Below are 25,763 nucleotides of genomic sequence, written 5' to 3'. Positions count from 1 at the left end.
ATACACTTTTAAAATAAAACAAGTGTACTCAATTAAATCACTCAGTGTAAATATTTATACTAACAGCAGATAAAAAAAAACATAAATGGCCCTTAAGGCTTAGGTACGATCACGCTTCAGGCTTTGTGAGGAATATCGGAGCTAGTGACCTCTACACGTACTTGACGGAATCGGGAAAAAACAAAACCAAATTATGTTGGTCATTTATTTATAAAAACACACGAATTAAAGAAATTGAAGAAAGCTTCATCGATGTATAGACAGGTTAAATAATGATGTTAGATAACAACGCATATATTATGTTAGATTTTTTTTGTCACAAAGCTATTTATATATATGGCTATTTTCCAAAAATTGGTCATTTCAACTAATTAGCTCCTGCCAGTAAGTTATGTGCTAAATCTTAAAATTTTATAACACAAAAAAAGATAATCTTCGTGTCGAATAAAATTCTAGTTCATTTTTAAGTTTAACTGAACTGTACCTGACGTTAAAATGTTGTTAATTTTGGTGTGCTTGGTTGTCATATTGATAGTCACATTTTGGCTATCCATTATTAATAAAGAATTTGATAAAATTCCTGGGCCCCCGGGTATCTTTCTGCTTCACAATACATTAGACTTTTTGACGGATCCAGGTAAGTTTCTCTGCTTTTATTTCCAAAATCGATAATATTAATAGTAGTTAATATGTAGAAGTCTTACCGCCATGCTTATTTATGCCGCCAAGTAGTATTGTACCTTTCAGCCCATTATAGGACACGGGTCTCGCACAATGAGAAGGGCTTAGGCTTAGTTCACCATGCTGGCCTATTGCGGATTGGTGGACTTCACAAACCTTTGAGAGAATGATAGAGAACTCTCAGGTACACAGGCTTCTTCACGATTTTTTTCCTTCACAATTGAAGCTACTGATATTTTAATTGCTTAAAACGCAAAAAGTTAAAGATAGTGGTGCGTGCTGGGATTCGAATACGGCCAACCGAAAGTGAAGCCGAAGTCTTAACTACTAGGCTATCACCGCTTCATACACTGGGCTATCCAAGCAACATTGCTGTGTTCCAAGAAGACGTAGTTGCCGGTGTGGTGTGGAAACATACGAACACAGGGCAGGGCACTTTCTTGGACTTGGACTTTTGCATGCTCTCCGAAGTGTTGCTTTGTTTATAAGTGATGGCTTTTCTACTTTATCATTACATGGGCCTTTTGCTTCGACCGTAAATTTTAACTATAATATATAAAAGCAAACCATGGGTTTGATAGAACTAGCTACCGACTTAATATGTTATACCTACATATGTATAAATTTACAAATGTTTAATATCTATCTATCTATCTTTTACCCGTAATAGTACCTTAATGCATATTCCACAAGTAGGTTTAGGTCTAAGGAATACAAACAACATAAATCTAAATATCTATCGTGTGTGACTGGAGTAATCTATGTCTACCACTGTGGCAGTGGAGTTGGTCGCACAATTTGAACTTTTTTTATATCCTAATTGTCTCTGTTATGATCTGGTTAGTTACCACCGTACTGATGAAGACGTCCGGTACGATGTCGCGCAAAAACCGAATGGGCGTTACCATTGACCGTTATCGGATATCCACCTGTCATCCTAGAATATATCATCATATATCCTAGATAATACCTACGTTCGATATATCCTAGATTTTATCGGACGTAGTTAGAATGTGTCTTTGATTTGATACCAAAACCCGTTTTTATAAAATTATAAAAACTATGTATAGTTTTTATAATCATAGAATTATTCTATGATTATTTTTTCATTGCGTATTTTTGTGTTAAATACGCCATTTTAGATTTATAATAAATCTTCAAGAAAGCGATGGTTTTTTAAAAACGTTCTGATAAGGGCTTTCACAAAAGTTGGCATACATAGACTATTAAACAAATTATCCTACCGTAGTCGGTTAATAATGAAAATACGTATGCAAAGGTTCTAGAATATTATTTAGCTCATTGAATTAATATATTTTGTAAATTTTTAAATCTAAATTGATTTACAATTACGAATTGATATATATGTATAATATGTTTTTTTTAAGCGATGTTATTTTTATTTCTGAACCAACGAAAAATATATTTTTCTAAGGAAATAATAATATTAATTTAATTTTTTTCTTTTAATTTCAGTTATAATCTTCTACTACTTTAGGACGTTGTGTAACAAATACAAAAGGCTATTTAGATTAAAAATAGGTCCTGTGAAGTTAATTATTTTACATAATCCTGAAGATATAGAGGTACAGTCATAATTAATAAAAAATATATTCTTTTATTTATAATAATTTATTTGGAAAGGTATATATAAACATTCAATACAGTATATAAAAAATTAAAAGTGATAACTGCGTTACTAGCACATTTTATTAACTTTATAACTTTGTTGCATCGAGGGCCAGCCTCATATTGCTACTTCCTATAATATGCATAAATTGCAGCGGTTAGTGTCTAAGTACAAACTTAAAAACTTATCAATGTTTTAAACACAATTGGGGCCAACGCTTAAAACAATATTATTTAAAAAAGTATTTTTTACAATATACCTTGACCATAGAATTAGGAAACAATTCTGTTATATTTTATAACAGATTTGTACGCAATACACAATAACCAATAGGTGCATACGAGTGTGGACGCGTGGTTCATTTGTTTATAAACACGCGTGTAGTTTGTGACGCCGAAACTATTTTTAAATTAATAGAACTGTTTGAGAGTTAGGCGAGAAAAAAAATTATGTAACATTTGTGCATGTTCGATTAAAAAAAAAAAGAATATAATGTGATTGCTCTTAAAAGGATTAATTTTTTTTTTTTTAAAACGATGCCTGGGAGAATTTGAAGATTAAATCAGCCGGGCGGGCGGTTTAGTGCGGAAATGCAGCCACATTCTTGGCACCATTCCGCGCGTGTATGACATTTACAGTAATTAGTCAAGTTATAAGTTTTATTGTAGCATTATAAATTAATAAATAATACTTTCTTAGAAAGTTTATAAAGTCCATCATCTTTTTTTTTCACTACAAATGGTCCTATGTAAAAACGTGGTCCGCACCACATTTCTTGATGACCTAAACAACTGACGGTGTGGACAGCAGAGTTTCTGAAACATTGTTCCTGGAAACATTTATGTTTCAGAAATAGTGTTTCCGAAACAATGTTTCTCAGTGAATACATGGTTTTGGTGGTCCAAGGATAAAAAGGATCCTATGTGAGAATTCTCCAATGATAAATAACGCCTAACGGTTTGTAGCAACATAGGTTTTTTTTAAATCTGATAGGAATGCAAAATCTACATAACGTAAGTTACGTTACGTAACCTATATCTATCTCCAGGACGTTAAAGACGCGTCAAATTTAATTAAGATCGGTGCGGTGAATAAGCCGAACATAGGTAAAAACAAACTAGCTAAACAGATAGCTTTCGCATGTCATATTATGGATACCTATTTCGTAGATACGAATATCATCATGATCTTAATCCTTTTAATTTATTTTTGATATTTTAATAAAAATGTGTTGATATTATTTATAACTTTGCAGACATTAATAACTGACACTAAATGCAATACCAAAGGATTTTTGTACGAGTTCATCAAACCATGGTTAAAGGAAGGGCTGCTTACAAGTAAAGGTGAGGTATTATTTTTAAAGTTATACTTCTTTTGGTGCGTTAGGGAAAATTATAAGTGTAAATTTTTGTGATGCGCGCGAACTCCGTCACAAAAAACCAACACTCTGAAGTTAGCTATTTATTTTAACTCGCACTATAGCTCTTTTAACGTTCCGTCTCGAAACGCTTTTTGCCCCTAAATAAACGTATTTTGCTAATATTTTTCTTCTTCCAGATTCAAAGTGGCATCAGCGAAAAAAACTGTTAACACCCGCATTTCATTTAAATGTTTTAACAAATTATAAATCTATTATTGAAGAAAACTGCCAGAAATTTGTAGAAAATCTTAAAGAACTCATTAATGAACCTAAATCAGATATTGCACCGTATATTAATGATTTCGCATTAAATTCTATTTGTGGTAAGTTGTGAAAAACAATTTTATGGATAGTTATAACTAATAAAATTAAAATGATGGATTTGGATACACACCTATAGGTTAATAAAATCAAGATATTATTAAACTATGTCATATATAATATAAGTTGTTTAAGTCCTGATCTTCTTTTTTAAATTTTATCTTACGAATAATAAATCAACATCGCATATATGTATCGTTATATTTTTTTTCTTTTTAGAAACTGCAATGGGCACTAAACTAGACGATGAAGACAACAGTTTTGGAAAAATTTACAAGAAAGCAATATATGAGTTAGGTCAATATGCTGTGTACAGAGCGCAACGAGTGTGGTTGTACCCCAACATAATTTTTAAATTCACCGATACAGGACGAAAACAAGAGTGTGTTTTGAAAAATTTGTCATCGTTTCGCGATCGAGTAATCGAAAACCGACGAAATTATTATAACAATCCATTATTGATGAGATCAATGATAAAGAATAATAACATTATTGATGAGATCAATGATAAAGAAAACAATGTAGAGATCAGTGGTAAAAAGAAAATGGCTTTGCTAGATCTACTGTTACAAGCTGAAAAAGACGGTGTTATTGATGCGAACGGGATTGGAGAGGAAGTAGACACATTTATGTTTGGTGTAAGTATTAAATTAAATTTGGTAGGTATATGAAAGTGCGTTTGGAACCCTCGTAGCTTTAGTTTTAAGTTTACGAATGTGGTTATCGCCATCATCTCACTACCGTGTGGTTCTTATGTACGCATCAAAAGTGCCACCTGTGGGCCTACTTGAATAAGTGACTTTGACTTTGACTTTGACTATATATAAACTGAATTTTTTAAATTACCAACTTATTTTTTACTTCTACATTTAAAATTAAGCGGTGCATATATTCTAGCATTTAATCAAGGCCTCCCTTTTGGGGGGGCCGAGTTTGATCCCCGGCAAAAACCTATTACTTTTTGCAGTTATGTGTTTTCCTTCACCGCTGAAGAAAGTGATGTAGTTGCTTCAGCGGTGAAGGAAAATCTCTTAAGGAAAACTTTATGCCTGAAAGTTCTCCATGTAGATCTCAAATGCGTGTAAAGTCTTCCAGCGTGAAGGACTATGGCCGAACCCCTTCTTTCTCATTCTGAGACGAGACCTGTGCCCTGTAGTGGGCAAGAACGGGGTTGTAAATATTGATTTAAAAGAAAAAAAATCCTGTGCAATTTATTCATACAAGGTGGAAGTGTAACTTCTGAAAAGTAGCCTACCAGAGATTGAAGTGGATGTAGAGTATCAGAACTATTAGGATAAATGTAAGGTTCATTATTTAGTTTCCATGGTAACTAGAATAGCTAAAAAAATGTATAATGTTTTCTATCTCACTCTGTCCTGTACATTTATGTGTTTGTTTCTTTATCTAGATTCGGTTTTCTTGGTAACTTATATAGAAAAAAAAACAGATAAAATACTATATATATTACTGTCTCATTCTATGCCGGCTTCATCTCACACATTTTTGTACTTGTGTCTCTTACCTGTCGTTTTTTCCGATGCATCCAGTTTGAAATCACAACGATTTTAAAGAAGTTTCACTTCAAAAAAGAATTAGGGATCTCAACTAAATAAAAATGTTATGAGTAAGTAATAATGAAGTACCTATTCAACGATATCACATGATTCAATTTATTGTTTTAGGGACATGACACATCGGCTAATACTCTGCAGTTTACAATGATGTTATTGGCAAATAACCAATATGCACAGGTAAGTAGTCTATTCTTTCATCTATTTTTTATCATATCATCAGTCTATTTTTTCAAACTTTTTTTATAATATAAACAATATCTTCATTATTTTTAGCCTTTTAAGTGTTAAATATGTTATAAAAATATAAAAACACAAGGGTGATAAATTAAATAAAAAGAAACAATAGAAAACTAGGTTTTGTGTATGTAAACTGTGTGCTTTTATTATTTTCTGAAAAATTTAAACCAAACTCTTCACAAAAAGATTTTTTTACATCATTGGACTTTTGGATTGGAGAAAAAAACTTCAGTTATATAAAGCAACATCCTCTTCCTACTACACCATGCCCCATTTAAATGAGATCGTCCTTTCTTGTCTGCATTTTCCATTTGAGACGGTTTTGGCGCATCTTTGTGTTCAGTATGCTACTCAATTCAAAATGTTTTTATTTTAATTCACTACAAATTAGCCCTTGACTGCAATTTCACCAATCGGTACGTGATAGAAATATTACCTGTTCTCTGGTCAGTAGTATTTTATATACAAGAAATAGTCAAAGAAGTTTGTTTTCATCAGGTGAAGCCTAGCCTTGCCAACGTTATAGCTTATGCTTAGAATTCCATTTATTTTTTCTGGTTGACGATGAATATAATTTAATATAGGTATATAATATTAGTATATTTGTATAAAAGTTATACATTAAATTAATGCTATATAATGCAAAATAGGTCACAGTATATTTACAGGTCATTTGGTCTCATGGCCGTAGGTAAATCTGTCCTCTGACTTTTAAATAGGTTTTCTGCCACAAAAATATAACTTGCGCATACTGTAGTACTTTGATTAATTTCTTTGTGCTTAATATAGAGGTTTAATTACGTACCTACAATACGGTACGGTAATCAGTATTTTTATATTGAAATTTTATTATTATTAGGTTTTTAGTGTTACATTGTCGGAATTGTTTACACGTGCATATTAAAACAGGTACCTACCGTGGCGGATAAAATGAAAAAAAAAACCTTGCTAGAGAACATAAATCTACTAAATTACGACAAAATTACAAAAGCTAATAAAGAAATTTAAAAAATAAGTACCTAGTCACAATTTTTTCGTACTTATTATTCAAACGATATTAAAATATTTATCATTATAAATGCCAAAGTTTCGATGGATGTTTGTTACTCAATCTCGCCTGAACGGCTGAATAGATCTACTTAGGTGAAATTTAGCAAAGATGTATATTATAGTCTGGAATATAATAAAGGCTACCTTTAAAATTGAAAAATGTACGGTTCCCGTGAGTAATACTTGTTTTTTGTGTTTCGACCTAGAGATCACATGTAGTATTAGGTACATAGTGGTAGTTCAGGGGTCTAGTCAGGAACGACATAGCCGTTTACGAACGAAGTCGCGAGCAACGACTAGTATTTTATGAATAAATAAAACAAGTATACAACAACGTAAAACAAGTAAGAAAAAATAGAATAGGTAGGTACTAAATTCTAAATACATTTTAGGTAAGTAATATATGTAAACAATTGAATGCCTTTGTTTTAATTCGTTAAATAAGTGTAGGTAGGTACCCAATCATATTTTATAAGCATATTTATAAGTCTAAAATGGTACTAAAATAAGTGCCCTGGTACAGGTATATTGAGATTATTACCAAAGTCAAGTTTAAAAATTATAAAAATGAATCATTTATTATTTTTTGGCATAAATAAATGGCAATTGCATTAATTAAAGCAACAAAAATCACCTTAATTTACTTTAAGGATACCTACCAAAAATAAATCTCTACATTTGCTTGAAATTTTGGAATGTAGCTTTAAACTGGCCGCACAGAGTCAATTATTTTTATAATTATTCAGAACATTTTCTACCAATACTTAAGTAAATCTTAAATATATGCCCATGCCCTACAGGATATTTTATTGACAGAATATTAATTATTAATCAATAATATTGATGTGTGTGCGAAGAGCAACACACAATGTGTGTGGTAACATGCCTTATGCATGTTACCAGGCATCGTGGGTTGATCCGTTTATTTACCAGCGCGCATTAGTAACATCGATGGTAGTAACATATTAAATTAATGCCAGCACATAGTACAATATCCTTTTTCTGTTGCATTTGGGTACATTATTATATTAATTAGTTTTATTTTTTTATTACACAACAGTTCAGTTCAGAGGGCAGTTCTATTGACCCATATCCCTTATCGTTTTCTTTGAAATTTCGGATTGAAACGGTTATAAATTGCTTGGCGAAAGGTCTTTGTCGTTAGGATGGTTACTAGCTACGGCCAAACCATACTTCCTGAGCAGCATAGAAAATTCAGAAATTCAGAATTTCTGTCTTCCGTCAAACAAACCCGTGACCTCAACTCATAAGACCACACCGCTCACCACGGCGCTAGAAAGGTCGTTATCTATTGGATAGAAGCAGGCGTTACTTTGCAGAAATCCATAATAAGTATATTATGAATATTAAGCTTAATTTGCTATACTCCGCCAACAGCAGGAGAATCTAAAATAAATCCAAAATAAATCCAAATAAATTACACCATACAGATTCTCCTGCTGTTCGCGGAGTATAGCAAATTAAGCTTAATTTTCATAAGGTCGTAATCTTTTTATGATTAAGGAATTCTTTTTTATTTGGTATGTTTTTATTAACAATAATTTTAGTACTCCGAGTGCACTGACTTAGATAATAATAAAGATTAATAAAATACTTTACTAGGTACCTAGACTACTATAAATAAATAAATAATTTATTCTTTGTTCAAAGGAAAAGGTAGTAAATGAATGCAATGATATATTTGGATCAACGAACCGCCCTGCAACGATGTCAGATTTGTCGCAGATGAAATATTTGGAGTGCTGTATCAAAGAAAGTTTGAGGCTATACCCACCACTACCTGTAATAACAAGAAAAAATCAGCATACATTCAAATTAGGTAAATATAATAACACAAGCGACCCGCCCCGGCTTCGCACAGGATTTAGAAAAAAACAGTGGAGTTGCCTACTGCTTTTGATTATTTATACAATTTCTTTAAGTATAACAATGTTTGCAGCTCCCTACCACATAATTTTTAAGACCCCATGCAAATTTATTCCCGCGACTCAAAATATTATCCTTTTCAATTTAATTAAGAAAAAATCTTGTTAAGGCTTTATTCACTTTATACAGTGGATAGAAGCAGGCATTACTTTGAGTAATTTCGTTGTATACAATGTACATTAAACAAAATTAGCTAAAATCTGCGATAAGCAAGAAAATTTGCAATAACTATCACTTAGCAATTATTATTTATTTTCTTTCTTATATTATATATCAGCACAGTATAAAAAAAGAGATTAATTAGTTCAAAGCCTTCGATATTGTGGTAAATTCCTTCAACATGCGTCGCGATAGAGTAAACAGATACTATGTGTCCTTCACAAACAACAAACAAACAGTTTGCCTGATCGATTTCTCCCTCGGTGGGAGATATTTTATTGTACAAATGTGTGCACTACACAGGGGCACTCTATATTTCTTCACTCCCATAGTTCGATGGGACGGCAGCTCCGACAATACCTAACGTGCTAGCTTAACGTGCTCTCCGAGGCACGGGGAAGAATCACCGTCAATTTTCAATTTCCAGGCTTGTACTAAGAATTGAAAAAAAAAACCTTGTATAATTCAAAACTAATTTATTTCAAGTAGGCCTGTTTATAAGCTATAAGTTTGTAGTGACTCTACCACCGGTTCTCAGGTCATATTCCACCGAGAAGAGCGGGAAAGAAACTCTTCTCTTTTTCAACATCACTTTATAGTTTCCAATCTTTAAAATTTTCTATCTTGTTAGTTATCTTGTTATCACGGAGGAATTCATGTGATTTAAGTTTATATATTGACCGTACATAGCTGCAATACGAATATGGTTTTGTTATATTAATTGGCATGGTGCGCGGATCGAACCCAGGACCTTATAATCTGCAGTCGAACCAGACTAGACCAACGAGACAGTTGTAACACTGATGCAAGCAGTGCTTTTGTGCATATATGAGTGCACTTCATGGATGCACAAAAGCACTGCCTATTGCAGGGGCATTTTTTCATATTATGCCATGTCCCTGCTTTATGCATACCTATATCCTAGCCCCGCATTTACTTTACGATCGCTATGCCGAGACGGCTTATCTCTCTCTGTATGACCATCCTTTTTCTATATTAATATGGATTCCATGTTTCACAGCGGATTACGAAATACCTGCGGGGACAGAATGTGCCATTTTGATATTCGATCTGCACCGACGAGCCGACCAATATGTTGAACCACTGGAATTCCGACCGGAACGGTTTCAGATCGAACCTACGTGGCATCCCTATGCGTATATACCTTTTAGTGCAGGACCCAGGCGTTGTATTGGTGAGCTTATCGTATCATATTAAATCAATGGGCATGAGAGTTATGCCCATTTTTACAAAACTAGGCACCTCCTAAATCGATTGCCTAGTGATTTAGGCGTTGACATCGCCTAAATCACACATCGCTATCTAGCCCAAAGTAAGCGTAGCTTGTGTTATGGGTACTAAGATAGCTGATGAATATTTTAATGAATATAATACACATAAATACTTATAATATACAGATAAACACCCAGACACTGAAAAACATGCATGTTCATCACACAAACATTTTTCCAGTTGTGGGAATCGAACCCACGGCCTTGGACGCGAAAAGCAGGGTGACTGCCCACTGCGCCAACTAGCTGTCAATATGCCGGTAATGGGTTGATATGATGATGATGATGATCACAACCCCTCTTCTTTACACGGGTGTCGTACGAGGTACTAAAGTTATATACCGGCAAACAGGCAGCAGCCTCCGCTGTGCTACCACAACAATTTTCAGTAACCAGCAATTAGTCTGCTCAACGTGGTGATTATGGCAACCCCTCCAGTTGGGAGAAGCCTTAAGTTCAGTAGTGGATAGTTATAGGCTATTGATGATTATTATATGATCTGAGCTATGATCAAACGGAAGAGTTCATTCAATCAAATATATGACATCCCTAGCCATCCTGTAGTACCTATCTATAATATAAACATACACACACGCACACACACACAAACACATACCCACACACGCACACACACAGACACATACACACAGGCACACACACACACACACACACACACACACACACACACACACACACACACACATACTACTTTATTATTACTATTATTATTATTGTGGGGTCTCCCTGGTCCCTTTGTTCTCTATAAAAACCCCCACGTTTCTTCGTTCGTATAGCGCGGTGTTCCCTATCAAGGTTACCGAAGATTAAATAAGGCTCAACAGTGACTTTAAATATTTAATAACTTTACAAACAAACCAGGTGGACTAGTGTGAGCGGTTGGCGAGGGACAACTGACTGACGCCGGTAACAAACGTTCGTACAAGCCTTTCGACGATACCGCTAACGCCAGTAGGCCCGCTACAATTACGATTATGCACCCATTACCGGCTATAAGGCCCCGTGCCTTAAGGCTCGGAACGAGATGGGCTTAGTCTTCCACACTGGCCTAGTGCGGATTGATACAACTAACACGCCTTTGGGAGTATTATGGAGAACTTCCAGACATGGTTTCCTTTCGATTTTCCTTTACCGTTGTAGCAAGTGATATCGATTTACTTTTATCTTCAAAAGTGATCAGTCTGGAGCTTTAAGCCAGCTGTCGAAAACAATTTAAGGCGGCCGCAGTGGCGTGCACAAAAGCATTATTTTACATAAGTCGTATTGGAGGGGAATTTTTGCCGTTTGATACAATTCTCCTACTGTATGCATACCCTGGTAAGAAACCCAGTGCACGCCACTAGGCGGCCGCCAGATCCTAGTTGCTAAGATTCCACTTGATGATACTCCTCCGCATTTATAATATTAATGTAGCTATGAGAATGTAAAAATTTGAATAATTTCAGGTCAAAAATTTGCTATGATGCAACTTAAGCTGGCATTATCAGCTGTGCTACGTCGGTACCGCCTACTGCCCGTTACCAAACCTAGTGATATCATATTTTTGATTGACTACGTTCTACGAGTTAAAAAACCCATCTACGTAAAGCTAGAAGAACGGTATTGTGTGTGAAATCTACTGTATAATACTATATAATATAATAACAAGTCAATTATGTTTACGATTTTTAACAGATCTGATATAGAAATAAAAGCCGGTGTCTTTGAGAAAAATATATACAAATATATTAGGTCACTGATAAATACCCAAACTGGTAATCGTACCTGGGACCTCCGTTTATAAGACCCTATACAGTTTTTCAATCAATGGTATAATTGACGACACAAGCAGACTGTCCTAATTCGAAAACCATCGCTATTCGTCATTTAGTCTGTAATAAACAAATAACAGTTTTTCTCTTCCGTGAGAACGTTTTTTATTTAACTTTCATCATACCAACCAATTACCGGCCCACTACAGGGCACGGGTTTCCGTGCACAATGAGAAGGGTTTGGTTGGCTTTAACGGCCTAAATTCCCTTCTTATTTCTAGAGGATCCCCGTGCCCTGTCATGGGCCATGATGATGACCGGCACACCAGAGGGCATGGTTTTCCTCTTATAACTAAATGGGTTTAGAATGTAGTAACCACGCTGGTAAAGTGCTGTATGGAGAACTCAGGCATGCAGGTTTCCTCATGATGCTTTCCTTTACCTTTAAACTTTACCCCTACGCATTTCACGACACGGTCACCATCACGTCGGGTGAAGTAATACGTCGTCATCACGTCGGGGTTACCACTTTACCAATGCCCTATCGGGGTGTCTAAATGAAACAATTCATGGCACTGGTATTGTTTATTGTGCGCAACAAACACGACTGCCGATGGTGGCGAGATCGGGCAGACTCTCCGTGTGTCGTCGTGCAATACATTTTGTAGTAATCGGCAAAATGCACTGCACGCACACATATGTGTCGCTACAAAACCAATTTTTATTTCATTGCTTAAAACGCACATAACTTATAAAAGTTTTTGGTGCGCTCCGGGGTTTGAACTCGGCACTTCTAAAAGTCAGGCCGAAATCGTAACGACTAGGCTACCAATGCACCGCTTCACCTTCATTAACCTTACCTTCATCGTAAATAAACATTATTGTGGGACTAAGTTTGATAAATTCACCGCAATAATCTCGTTAGTGAATTTATTTTAATGATTCACTAAATTAAGATTCAGCTTATACCAACATTATTTAATTTTTTGTAGCGGTGATAGCCCAGTGGGTAGGACTTCGAATTTCGGGGGAGCGAGTCGAATTCCAGCACGCACCTCTAACTTTTTTTAAGTTATGTGCGTTTAAAATTAAATTATAACTTGCTTCAACGGTGAAGGAAATCATCGTGAGGAAACCTGCATACCTGAGAGTTCTCCATAATGTTCACAATGTCTACTGCACTTGATAAGCCCATCTAATTATTAGACCATGTCCTGTGGTGGGTGAATAATAATATTAATAATATTAATATTATTAATGTTATTAATATTATATGGAGATTCCTGCTGTACACATTTTTCTATATGAATTAAAATAAATTATTAATCATGCAGCAGAATGTATGCTAGAATTGTAATTTCCTGGTACTCGATCACTGCATAGCTACATTGCAAATCTTTGGTGGAACGCCAGTGTTAACCATAATAATTTACTCAGTTATATAATAACATACAATTTACCTGACAGTCTAACTGCCCCGTTGCCAATCTAATCGTTTAGCATCTTGCATCTTTAAACACGTATCACGAGGTCAGGTCAATTGTAGCACAGGGAGGGGGGGCAAAACACCGCACTGTTGTGTTACTATCTTCTTTGTTTTGTTTTGAGAGAGGACGGCCTGTGCCCAACAGTAAAACATCAATATGTTGAGAATTAGGATTAACCTAGTTAGGCAGGCATTTATGATAACAAAAAAAAAACCTGTTTCACAAGGTAGTCTTTGTAAGAATGCAGTGGAAACCGACATTTATACTTAATATTTATGTTCGAGCTGTAATTAAGAAGAATGGGAAAAACACTATGAAAGTCTTTTTTCATCTCACTAGCTCATCAAGGCTTTATTTTTTCGTTCAAATTCACAGAAAAGAAGACCATTATATCTGCCAGCGTGGAAAAGTTTCTAGAAGTTTGTGTAGTAATAAAAATAAAACCATTTCATTTCACAAAATAGTAGATTGTGCTACAAGCTTAAAACAATCCATTGGGCCTAAAACATAATTTTATCAAGGGATGATATTTAAGTATACAATATGGTTGTAAATAAACAGTGTCTTAGTGTTGCAATGCATGCTGAGTTAGCCTTTAAGTGGAGTGTACGACGTTAATAAAACAAATGTTAAATGTGTCCTTCCTTATAAATAAATAAATAAAGTACAGGAATTTTTTTTTTATGCCCGAGTTACGCACTATGCTTTTCACTTCGATTGCGAGGAAAATTCAAGGTTTGATTCTCGGGTCAAAAGTCAATGTTTAAGGGAAGCAAAAATATGGGGCTTATGACCGAGTTGAGCGCTGTTTTTTATTTCGATTTCAACGAAATAAATTATTTCTGATAAAGGCAAATTAACTCGTAACCCGTCAAAATTTTTTTAAGGGATTATTATTTACATGAAAATGCACTAACAATGTTTGGCATAATATTAAATCCTTAATTACATCCAATGTGTGATTAAAAATAATGCAACTAATAATATATAGCCCACTAAATAGATTTTACACATCTCTTACAGAATTATTAAAAAAAAAACTATTAAAGACGACTTGTAATATTTACTTGTATTTACTGTTATTAATGTATTCATGATATGTTAAAGTATATATTAGTTTATTATTATTATTTATCATTTTATGTATTGTTTTATTTGTGTAATCTAGCTCAAGTATTAGTATATACTTAGTTATTAGTATGTATTTTTTTTTTTATATGCACAACCTGCAGTCTATTATCCTTTTGTTTTCCTTATCCTAAGGTTGCCTGGAAGAGATCGCTACGAAGCGATATTATTGTTTTTTTTATTCTTATTCTGTATTTTTTTTCTTTTTGTCGTTAGACATCACATAAGTTCGTGAAAGGTTTTTTATGTCTCTAGGAATCACCTAAATCACGAGTCAATTAAGGTGATTCCTAGGTTCAGTAAAAACGGGTACTTATAGTCTGGTTACACATAGCCTAAAGTACGCCTTTAAGAGCATGACAAGTGAAAAAGCTTACCTTTGAGTCGCATACTTATTTAGTTATAAAAAGTAACTTACCATCAGGTGGGATTATTGATTATGTGTTAATTTTGACGTCACAAAATGATGTACGCTAGTTCGATGATGTACAGAATCAGAGCTCAAGTAAAATTATAGTGTTGCAAACGAGTTGATCGCACACCTATGCGCATCGAACGTGCGGAAGCCGGCTAAAAGGAATGATTAGATTGGTATGTACTATGTATGTTGTCACTAGTTCGTATACGTTTGCTTGTCTATCCACGATTATGCATTTGATCTGTCACGATCAGTGGCGTGCACAAGGCTTAGACCTGGGTAGGCGTATTTCAAAAACTTGGCAGAAAATGTTACAATCCTCCTACATTACGAGTGATATAATTTTTTAGGGTAGGCAGTGCTCCTGTACATGTATGAACGCCATTGGTCTCAGGTTCAGACAATTGATGCAGTCGCGATGTAGCATCGATGCAGTAGTGTACCTATTAGGTTACATACTACAACACATTGATTGATACCCCCGTGTATTAGTAGCGTTTGCCTCGATTCATACCTGATACTGATTTAATACTATGTGACTTCACTTCTGTCGCACGTCACAAGCGCAATAAACGTCTTATATATAGCAAACACAGATCGCGTTATACGAAATGCGCTAAAAAATAGCTGAAAACGGAGGCTGAAATCGCTGGGACAGTAATTGACGGCCGACGGCGCAGTGGGTCGCGACCCTGCTTTCTGAGTCGAAGGCAGGGGGTTCGATTCCCACAACTGGAAAATGTTTGTGTGATGAACATTAATGGTTCTCAGTGTCTGGGTGTTTATAAGTATATTATAAGTATTTATGAATATTATTAATAAACAATAATCAGTCATCGTAGTACCCATAACACAAGCTACGCTTACTTTGGGCTGGATGGCGATGTATGTATTGTCGCAGTAGTATATTAATTACTTTAAAAAAGCGCTTACTGAAGTATTATCTATTTTGGATGTCAGACCTGTTATCGACACTCGGCGGCTATATTTTATTTATAAGAATAGCAAGTGTACAGTTGCGTGAAATATGTCTATGTCGGGTGCTACGGAAGTATACTCGGTATTGTAGGTACTTTATGCTAAAGGAAAAAATACGATCACAATGGGTTGATAGATAGTTCTTTTCTACAATAGCGATCGTGTCTAAACAATAAAAATCGTTCCGTGCGTCACTTTCAGTGGAGCTTAGATGTGCGATCAGCTTTAACTTAATTGTCTTTAGTTATATATACTTACAGGTATTTTGCAAGGGCGGTCATTTTATCATTTTATATTGTGAACACCATACCGTGTGATATACACACATACATTTTATTTTTAAATTCACAACACAAATTCAATAATTTATAATAAAGTCTTTGTTTTGGAAAGTGAAAATGTTTTTGGCACTGCAGTGTTTTGTAATTTTACTAATATTTCTCTTTTGGGCTGGAACTAAACATAAAGAATTCGATAAAATTCCCGGACCACCAGGCTATTTCTTGCTGAACAACACTTTAGACTTTTTAATGGATCCAGGTCAGTAGGTACGTCTTTATCTACTTGTGGATAAAGTTGATATATTTTCTTTATTTATCATTACAGACTTTTCCATTAACTAATCATAGGGTGTTTATAGTAGTAGTCTCAGTAAGCGGCGATAGCTCAGTGGTGAGAACATCAAGTTCATTTTCGTATAGCTGAGTTCGAACCCTAGCACGCACCTCTAAGTAATGTGCGTTTTAAAATATCACCTGCTTAAACCGTGCAGGAAAACATCGTGAGGAAACCATTATGCCTGAGTGTATATACAGCTTTACCCTTAGTATCTTGGCGGCATATTGTTTTCAGTAGGGTGCTACCCCTAGCTACGTCGAAGGCTGCTCGCCATTTAAGGAAAAATTTAGAAGCCATTAAAAACTTTATCAACGCACCAAAAGTGCCATCTGTGTGCCTAATTGAACAAAGAAATATTTTCTTTGACTGCACCATAAATTCCGTGTCTATGGACCTTCGCCTTTTAAGCACAGTAAAAAGTATCATTTGTACTAATATTATAAAGCTGAAGAATTTGTTTAAAATATGCCTTATTCCATTAATTTATCATGTGGCTTATTACATTCCAGTTCAGTTGTTTTACCACATGAGAATGCTGTCTAATAAATACAAAGGACTCCTAAGAATTAAATTTGGTCCGTTGAAAGCAGTTTTTATAAATCAACCAGAATATATAGAGGTATGGTAACAGGTACCTATTATCTAAATTAGATAGGTATTACAATCTTTTAAATATTTTACTTATTACTTTAAACTGTGACAACGGGATAAAGCTGTGTATTTTTCGCAAACATGCGTGGAAATGTTATTTAATGTTACATTCGTAAGAAAAATACTCAAAATATCATACTTACGGACTGTAGAACTATCTTCTACTGTTTCGAACATAATATAGCGCGACAAAAATGTTGTGTGAAGACCTTCTAGTCTTCTACGGATTTGACATGCTTTCTGTCGTGTCCTGGGCCAGGAAGACGATCTGGTGATCTTCTTCAAAGTATGGTCGCTAGGTAACCTTTGATTTTAATATGTTACTAAATATATAGCACTTATTAGCTATTTGTGGCTAGACATATAAAGTCCCGCATGTAGTATGTTATATATATTATACTACAAATGTAATGATCTGATGTAAGTGCTCTAACGAGCCCCCTCCATCAACCAAAATCTATTTTTCAAGTCTATTGTTGAGATATATATCATATCATATCTGTGTTCTCTAAAAGTCCCAAATAATTTTTAAAAAAACATTGTATGTAACTTAGTGCATTCGAAAAACCAAACCTTGCAACCAACCGTGCAATCTTGGGGCATTCGAAACTTTCGAAAGCCCGCAATATCTTTAACCCTATTTGCTTACATGAAACCCTTTGAATGTTAATTTTACATTTAAAAAATTACAGTTAAAAACATTACAGTATTAATGGATATAAATATCTTTATTTGCAGAAAGTTATTAATGGGAGCACACATACTGTCAAAGGAATTGTATATAATTTTGTTGAACCTTGGCTCAAGGACGGACTTCTTTTAAGTAATGGTAAAACAATTTAACTAATACTGTAGCCTTTTTATATTGTAATTGTGATTGCTGCAGGTTACTTTTTTGACACATTAAAAGTCAATGGATATTTAGAATTTTTGCAATAATTCAAATGAATTTAAAATGAATTAAAATGATTCTTATCGGCAAATATAATAGTTAGGTTCAGGTTAGGTCGCATGAGGAGGTATATGTACAATCTAGCCCTTTTTGTCAAAAAGCATGTGAACATTAATATTTATTAATGTTCATACAATTTATATTTTGCCTCTTGTAATTTATTAATTACATAACAATGGAAAATCAAAAAAATTGTAGACATTAGTCCTCTGATTCTCTAAATCGCGTCGCACCAATATACACTGCAGGTGTACCTATAGTACTAGCCGTAGCCGTGTTACGCCTTTCGGCATGATGCGGGCAGCCTCTTTCAAACTATACAAATTATTTGAGTACACAAACTGCAAGAGTAGCTTGACTAAAGCTCGGAATTAAGAAATAATCTAATCCAAAAACTTTGGATAGAACAGCAGATAGTGACAGTTAATAGTGACGCCATTGTTAACAAGGAACATTAAGAAAAGGATTGCGGTAGTTTATATTTTATTTTGCATGTGCAGATTATGGATTGGTTGATTGTTAGGTTAAAATTACGTTTCTTACCTTAGGATCAAAATGGCAGCAACGAAGAAAATTATTATCACCCGCATTTCATTTTAATGTTTTAAATTATTATAAATCGGTTATTGACGAAAGCTGTCAAAACTTCTTGGATAAACTTGGAAAAGAAGTTGATGCACCTAATACCGATATCATGCCGTACGTTGAGGATTTCGTCATAAACTCTATATGCAGTAAGTTATTTTATAAATGCGGCCAAAGAACTCTGTCTTAAATTTTAAATCAAAATATAATTGAAGTTAAAAAATTGCCTGGTATGTCTGCATAAAATATTAAATTGTCTTAGACTATTAAATTTTATCTTTTTGTCTTTAATATTTGTTGGAAGATTTCTTCTTCATTTTTTTTTACTATTTGGATTTAGATTGCGCTCAAATGAGATACTTATTATTATTTTTAAATTTTTTTTTGTTTCTAGAAACTGCGATGGGTACTCAACTACATGAGGAAGACAGCAATTTTGGAAAAATGTACAAAGAAGGGATATACAAATTAGGGGAGTACGCTGTGTACAGAACGCAAAGAATTTGGATGCACCCGTACATAATTTTTAAATTTACATCCGTGGGAAGAAAATTACTTAATATTTGTAAAATTTTAAGTTCCTTTCGTAATCGTGTTATTGAAAAACGACGAAATCTCAAAAATAATTCTAAAACCAACTTCAACGAAGAACTCAATATAAATGAAAATGTACACTTAAATGGGAAAAAGAAAATGGCTTTGTTAGATCTACTGTTAAAAGCTGAAAAAGATGGCGTCATTGATAAGGAAGGAATTGGCGAGGAAGTGGACACATTTTTGTTTGGAGTAAGTTTAGTACTTATATACTTATAATAACACCCTTCCGAGATCTGTGTTGCCTAATTCTTACAACCTGGGTATCTTTAAAACAAGAGTGAATAGGCATCTTCTAGGCAAGCGCGTCCCATCTTAGCCCGCGCCTCATCTACAAAAACTAGAAATGGACTATTAATCAATATTAAATAAGTATATTTTATAATGAAATGTAATTAAATAATTGTATACAAGACCCCTAAGACTTTATTAAATTCCCGCGTAGCACGTAAGAAAATTAAAATGGATTTGAATGCGATTTAATACATTAATGGCTGATCAGAGTATCAGCCATTAATGTATTAAATCGCATGGTTAACATTTTGTCCCGAAACACAAAAGGAACTGAACGGAAGAATTTCACAACAGAACTCCGTTATACCTATAACGATTGTATTCTCCTTTGCACACTGGAAATTTTTATATTAGTAAAACGAATAAAAAACCTGAGTAATTATTACTAGCATCAACTGGAACTATAGAAAACGGATAACCACCATAGAAACCTAACTACACACTATAGTATAGTAACTTGTTACCATCAAACAAGATTTTTTAAGCAGTTCCTAAGCATTAGCAGGAGCCAATAACAAACAACTGATTGATGTCATAATAAATTGTATGAAAGCATTGTTAAATTTTATTTATTATTTTAGGGTCATGACACAACGGCTAATACTTTGCAGTTTACAATGATGGCATTGGCTAACAATCAAGAGGCACAGGTAATAAAAAACGACGTGTAGGCCATAAACTTATAAGACCTACCCCTTGTTTTGGTTCAGCAATTAAAGCTATTTTGACAAGTACAGGCGGCTTCGTCCGCTGTACTATTCACATTTACTGTAAGACTAATGTTATTACCTCACGCAGAAGCGTTTATGCGCTGAGATGAAATAAGAGAATCACGCTATTACTGTATCATAATATAGGAACTATGCATTTTACAGGATAAAAATGTTATTAACTCTGCTGCGCCGCCCCCTGTAGCCTCCGGGCCATGGATCTTTTGGACCATACGGGTTAGGCCGTAGTCCACCACTCTGGCCAAAAGCAGAAGGTAGACTTCACACGACCCTAATAACTTTGTGGAGAACTCTCAGGCATGCATGTTTGCTCACGACGTTTTCCTTCACCGTTGCCCGGTAATGGGTGTAATTTGATGTCAGCTGCCAACTGGTCTAGGGATCTACCAACACAACCAACCGATGCAGGGCTTCCTTAGTACCCCAGCGTCCATCGGTTCTACGAACATCTATTAAACGAGTCGTAGGGATCCAATGGATGCAAGCTTGTTGAACTTAGATCTTCCTACAGAAGATCTAGTAATGGATTTGTCGATATTATGAAGATGGGTGTCAAATGATATCTTTAAATGGTTTGTATTTCGAATTAAGACTTAAAGAGTTTCAATACTTAGTTTCGAGGAGGGGGGCAAAATCAGAATTCGTTCATTTGCACTTTGTAACATCATCATACCGACCCATTACTGGCCCACTACAGGGCACGCGTCTCCTCTTAAAATGAGAAAGAACTTAAGGTCGTTGTCCACCACGCTGGCCCAGTGCGGGATGGTGGCCTCCACAGGCCTTTGAAAACATTATGGAGAACTCGCAGGCATGAAGTTTTCCTCACGATCATCGTGACGATATTGCTTAAAACGCAATAAAATAGTTAGAGGTGCGTTATTCGAACTCGGCCCTGCGAAAGTTAAGTCGAAGTCCTACCTACTGGGCTATTATTCAAAACTCTGCTAGTTATAAAATATTAATCTCTTAATTAAGTGTGTATTCGAACTTAAATTTTAGGAAAAGGTAGTTAAAGAATGCAACGAAATATTTGGATCTTCAAAACGCTCTGCAGATATGTCAGACTTGGCGCAAATGAAGTACTTAGAATGTTGTATCAAGGAGTCAATGAGGCTTTATCCTCCTATACCTTCATTAAATCGAACAGTTAAACAGGAAGTAAATTTAGGTATTTTTTTATTTTATTACATCCTTAACTATCCCTATCCCTATCCCTACTAATATTATAAATGTCAATAATATTTTTTGTGTACACTAAAAGAGTACTTATCATCCTATCGTACTAAAAGAAAACTATCATAGCTGATGGTTTAAAGTTGTATTTTTATATATTACAGGGAAATACCAAATACCTGTGGGGACAGAGTGCGGTATTATGATATTCGATTTGCACCGTCGCAACGACCAATTCGTCGAGCCTCAAGAGTTCCGCCCGGAAAGATTTCAGGCTGAGCCCACATGGCATCCATATGCGTATATACCTTTTAGTGCAGGACCCAGAAACTGCATAGGTATGTGGTTTAAAAGCTCTATTATTAATTTCTTAGAATTGTTCCTTCATGTCGGTAAACGCTCATAATAACATGTGTCGTAAATCATTTTTTTGCGTGGCTGTTCATCATGTAATCAAATGCTATTGTCAAGCTTTTCATTTATACATAACACAATAAATTGTCTAATTATTTATGTGAAAATTATATTGCTTAGTTGCTTTTAATTGTTACATAGGACTAACTCAGTTTATGCGACAATTTTCAGCTACTGTGACTCTGTTCAGCGTGGGAATGCAGCCACCATTCAACGCGTGCATGACTTTTATAGTTGTTAGATTAGATTCTACATTTTCATGAGCGGTAATAGCCTAGTGGGTAAGGCTTCGGCTTCTCTTACGGGGGGACCGAGTTCGATCCCCGGCACGCACTTCAACTTTTCGGTGTTATGTGCGTTTACAATTTAAGCAATTTACTATCACTTGCTTTAACTTTGAAGGCAAATATCGTGGGGAAACCTTCATGCCCTAGAGTTCCTTATGAGGTTTTCAAGGACGTGCACTTGGCCAGCGTGGTGGACTACGGCCTACATCCTTCTCCTTCTAGGAGAAGACCCGTGCCCGTTTTATCAATACGTTGATGATGATAAACGGCCCACAACAGGACATGATTCTCCTCTAAAAATCAGATCGGTTTCGATCGTGGTCCAACACACTGGCCAAGTGCAGTTAATGGATCATAATGATGATGATGATATTTTATTATGTCAGTTATTCGTTTTATTATAAAGGAATTTGAATATTTTTGCCGGTGCTGAAAGAGGCTGACTGGCTTATCAATTTATAAAATTTATATTTTCTCTGGTCTGGTCTGGTTTGGCTAGTTACCCTACTTACAATGATGTGTCGCCAAGCAATTTAGCGTTCCAGTACGATACCGTATAGAAACCATAGGGTATGAGTCTATAACTATCATACATCTAACAGGTTAGCCCGCTACCGTCTTGGTTGGTACCGATGGTTAACTTATAGTGGAATAACAATAATATTAATTTCTGTTTCGTTTAATTTATTAATTGACACGTTGAAAAGTAGTGCCATCCTTTTCACTAAGTTCTTTGTAGAAAAAGATAGTCCTATTTTTAGCCCTGTCAATTTAGTTCAGAGATTTTTGTAGAACCTAATTGACACTATTTTAGTATAATCATTAGATATAATCAATAGATTACAATAATCAGAGGATAATGCGATTTTCCGATTTTCTTGACTGATTCTGAAGACAGATAGTAGCATGCGTCAGAGATACGCTTTTCACTTGTAACCCAGTGACATATAGCGTAGCTGTACATTTGTATATTTAGGTATGTCAATCTTTGGTATAGGTCGTTTTAAGCGCTTACGAATCAAATATCGTTAACAATACAAAATTACGAATATAATATAAAAGTTCATAACTATATTTTACGTACTCGTGTGGTTGAGTGCATAAAGAGTTAAGAGACACGGAAAATTTACTAGTATATCTATATAATAATAAATATACCAGTTAACGTTAACGTATCATATCATAATGTCGTGGTATGTAGTGGTATCAAGTGGCATAATAACGGAAATTTAAGTTAGTCTAATATTGTACAATATTTGATATTACTTATGCATTCCATCACGCATGAGTTGTAACAATCAAGTTAAGATAAAGCAAGCAAAACAGTTTCCCTAGTACATAAACACTTTTTGCTTACATATATTTTGGTTCAGGTATGCTTGCCATTTCTAAATATTAAACTCAAAGATAGACACAGAAACGCAACCATTAGAAATACAACCAAAGTTATTGATGCGTTAACCTATAGCAGAAGCCAGAAATGGAAATGCACGTACCCCTAACAATAAATGGACCAAACGCACATCTCCATGGAAAGGCCCAAAGGGCATTAGAAAACGGGGTCGTCAAAGGTACGATGGCATGATAGAAGGCTTTTTTATTATTTTTATTATTTATTATGCTTGCCAAACTATACAATTATTAAATACTGATATAAAATTCGATGTCATAATTAAAAATTAGCAAAATACGCAAAAACGTTAATCTAAATTGAATAAATTACGTAAGTTAAGTTTTAAGACTTCGTCGGCTTAGTATTCCTGATTTCCCGTGGGCTTGGAACAATACATTATGCCCTGTCGTGCAAATGCCCTTCTCCAAAAAGGAAGCTACCGACTTCTAATGTCCTCTAGATCAGTTCAAAATGTTCTACGGTACAAACAAAGAGAAAGACACACTTTGGCGTTTTATATTATTTATAGGTTTATTACTAAGTTTCAAACCATCCGATTATCCCATATGCTGCAGTCGTTAATTGACCACCATCTTTCCTTCCATCCCTTTCTTTTCCTTCTTCTACTGAACCGGTTTCCGCGTTTCACGCTTCTAGTTGGTTGTTGGTACGGCAACATCTCTGTTTAATAAGCTCTTCTTTTTTTACTAACGTAAATGTGAATTTTGGTATCCCAAACTTCCATCCCTACTTTTATCCCTTTTAATAAAATATTCTCTTAATCGATGTATATAGTTTATTATAAACCTACCTATCTAAATTTCAGATTTGTAGACTTATTACAAACTAACTAAAAAAACAGTTGAAACTTTCATCCCCTTTTAACCACCCTAAAAATTTTTGTGTTGTGATATCCTAAAAAACGTTTATATGAGTAATTTTTATTTTTAATAACTAATCTAAATGCGAATTTCGACGTCTCTAACCTCGAAAACGTAGGACAATGACACAAAGTGCTTAAAAGCAACGCATTTCCTTATTTTCAGGTTTGTATCATACGGTTATCAGGGTTAATAATAAAAAAAACATCAGCTTAAACTTTCGTCCCCTATTTTACTACTCTTAAGAGAAGATTTTCCAAAATAATTTATAAAGATTTTTGTTATTTAAACCAGGATACCTATGCCTAATTTTCACGTATGTAACTTAGAAAACACAGTCCTTTCCCCTATTTCACCCCCTTTTATTATTTTTAAAACAAAAGATAGCCTACGTCCATTTCCAGGATATAATATATCTCTTCGTTACATTAAGTTTGGTTCAGCCGTTTAGTCGTGAAAAGGTTACAAACAAACAGAAAGATCAGTGGCGTGCATAGAGGGTATGCACAGGGTATGCAGACGACATAAAATGAAGAAAATCCCCAGTAAGAGCTATAAATACTTAAGGGTACGCTTTCTATAACTCTTACAATGCCTATCCTTAAGTTTTTTATAACTCTTATCGGATAGGAATAAAAAATTTAGATGTTACTGAATTGTATGTTTGGGTTGTTTAAAATGTATTCAATTACTAATTTACACGTGTTTTTCTTCTAAGCACAAAAATAAAACATAAAAATGTATGATGAACGCGACGACTAGACTAGAATGCACCAAAAGTTGGAGAATATAAGTTTTCAGCATCCCGAAATATATGTCGCGATCTAAAGTTATAATTATCACCTCTCAGCGATGAAAAAAATATGTGAAAGTTTCAGAAATTAAATAATAAAAAAAATAACTTTTACTAAATTATGACTTCTCTTCTTCAGGTCAAAAATTTGCAATGATGGAACTTAAAGTAGCGTTATCGGCTTTGCTACGTCGATACCGCCTCCTGCCAGTCACAAAACCAAATGACATCATCTTCGTTATGGACTTCGTTTTACGTATAAAGGAACCCATCTACGTAAAGCTAGAATTACGAAGTTAA

At 34.7% G+C, this 25,763-nt stretch overlaps 1 protein-coding gene across 1 annotated transcript; it reads left to right on the top strand.

Annotated features, from left to right (window-relative positions):
• Nucleotides 1-495: 495 nt before the first annotated feature.
• On the top strand, nt 496-25,763 carry LOC120630650 (cytochrome P450 4C1-like). Its single transcript, XM_039899917.1, has 14 exons — nt 496-637; nt 2,158-2,267; nt 3,567-3,657; nt 3,872-4,057; nt 4,275-4,693; nt 5,738-5,806; nt 8,588-8,756; nt 10,044-10,217; nt 11,778-11,931; nt 19,479-19,686; nt 20,370-20,438; nt 21,522-21,690; nt 21,860-22,033; nt 25,603-25,763. The coding sequence occupies exons 1-14, from the start codon at nt 496-498 to the stop codon at nt 25,761-25,763; spliced, it is 2,295 nt and encodes a 764-aa protein (XP_039755851.1).

This window comes from Pararge aegeria, chromosome 2, assembly GCF_905163445.1.
Source record: "Pararge aegeria chromosome 2, ilParAegt1.1, whole genome shotgun sequence".
NCBI lineage: Eukaryota > Metazoa > Arthropoda > Insecta > Lepidoptera > Nymphalidae > Pararge > Pararge aegeria.
This window is presented reverse-complemented; position numbering and strand designations above follow the sequence as displayed.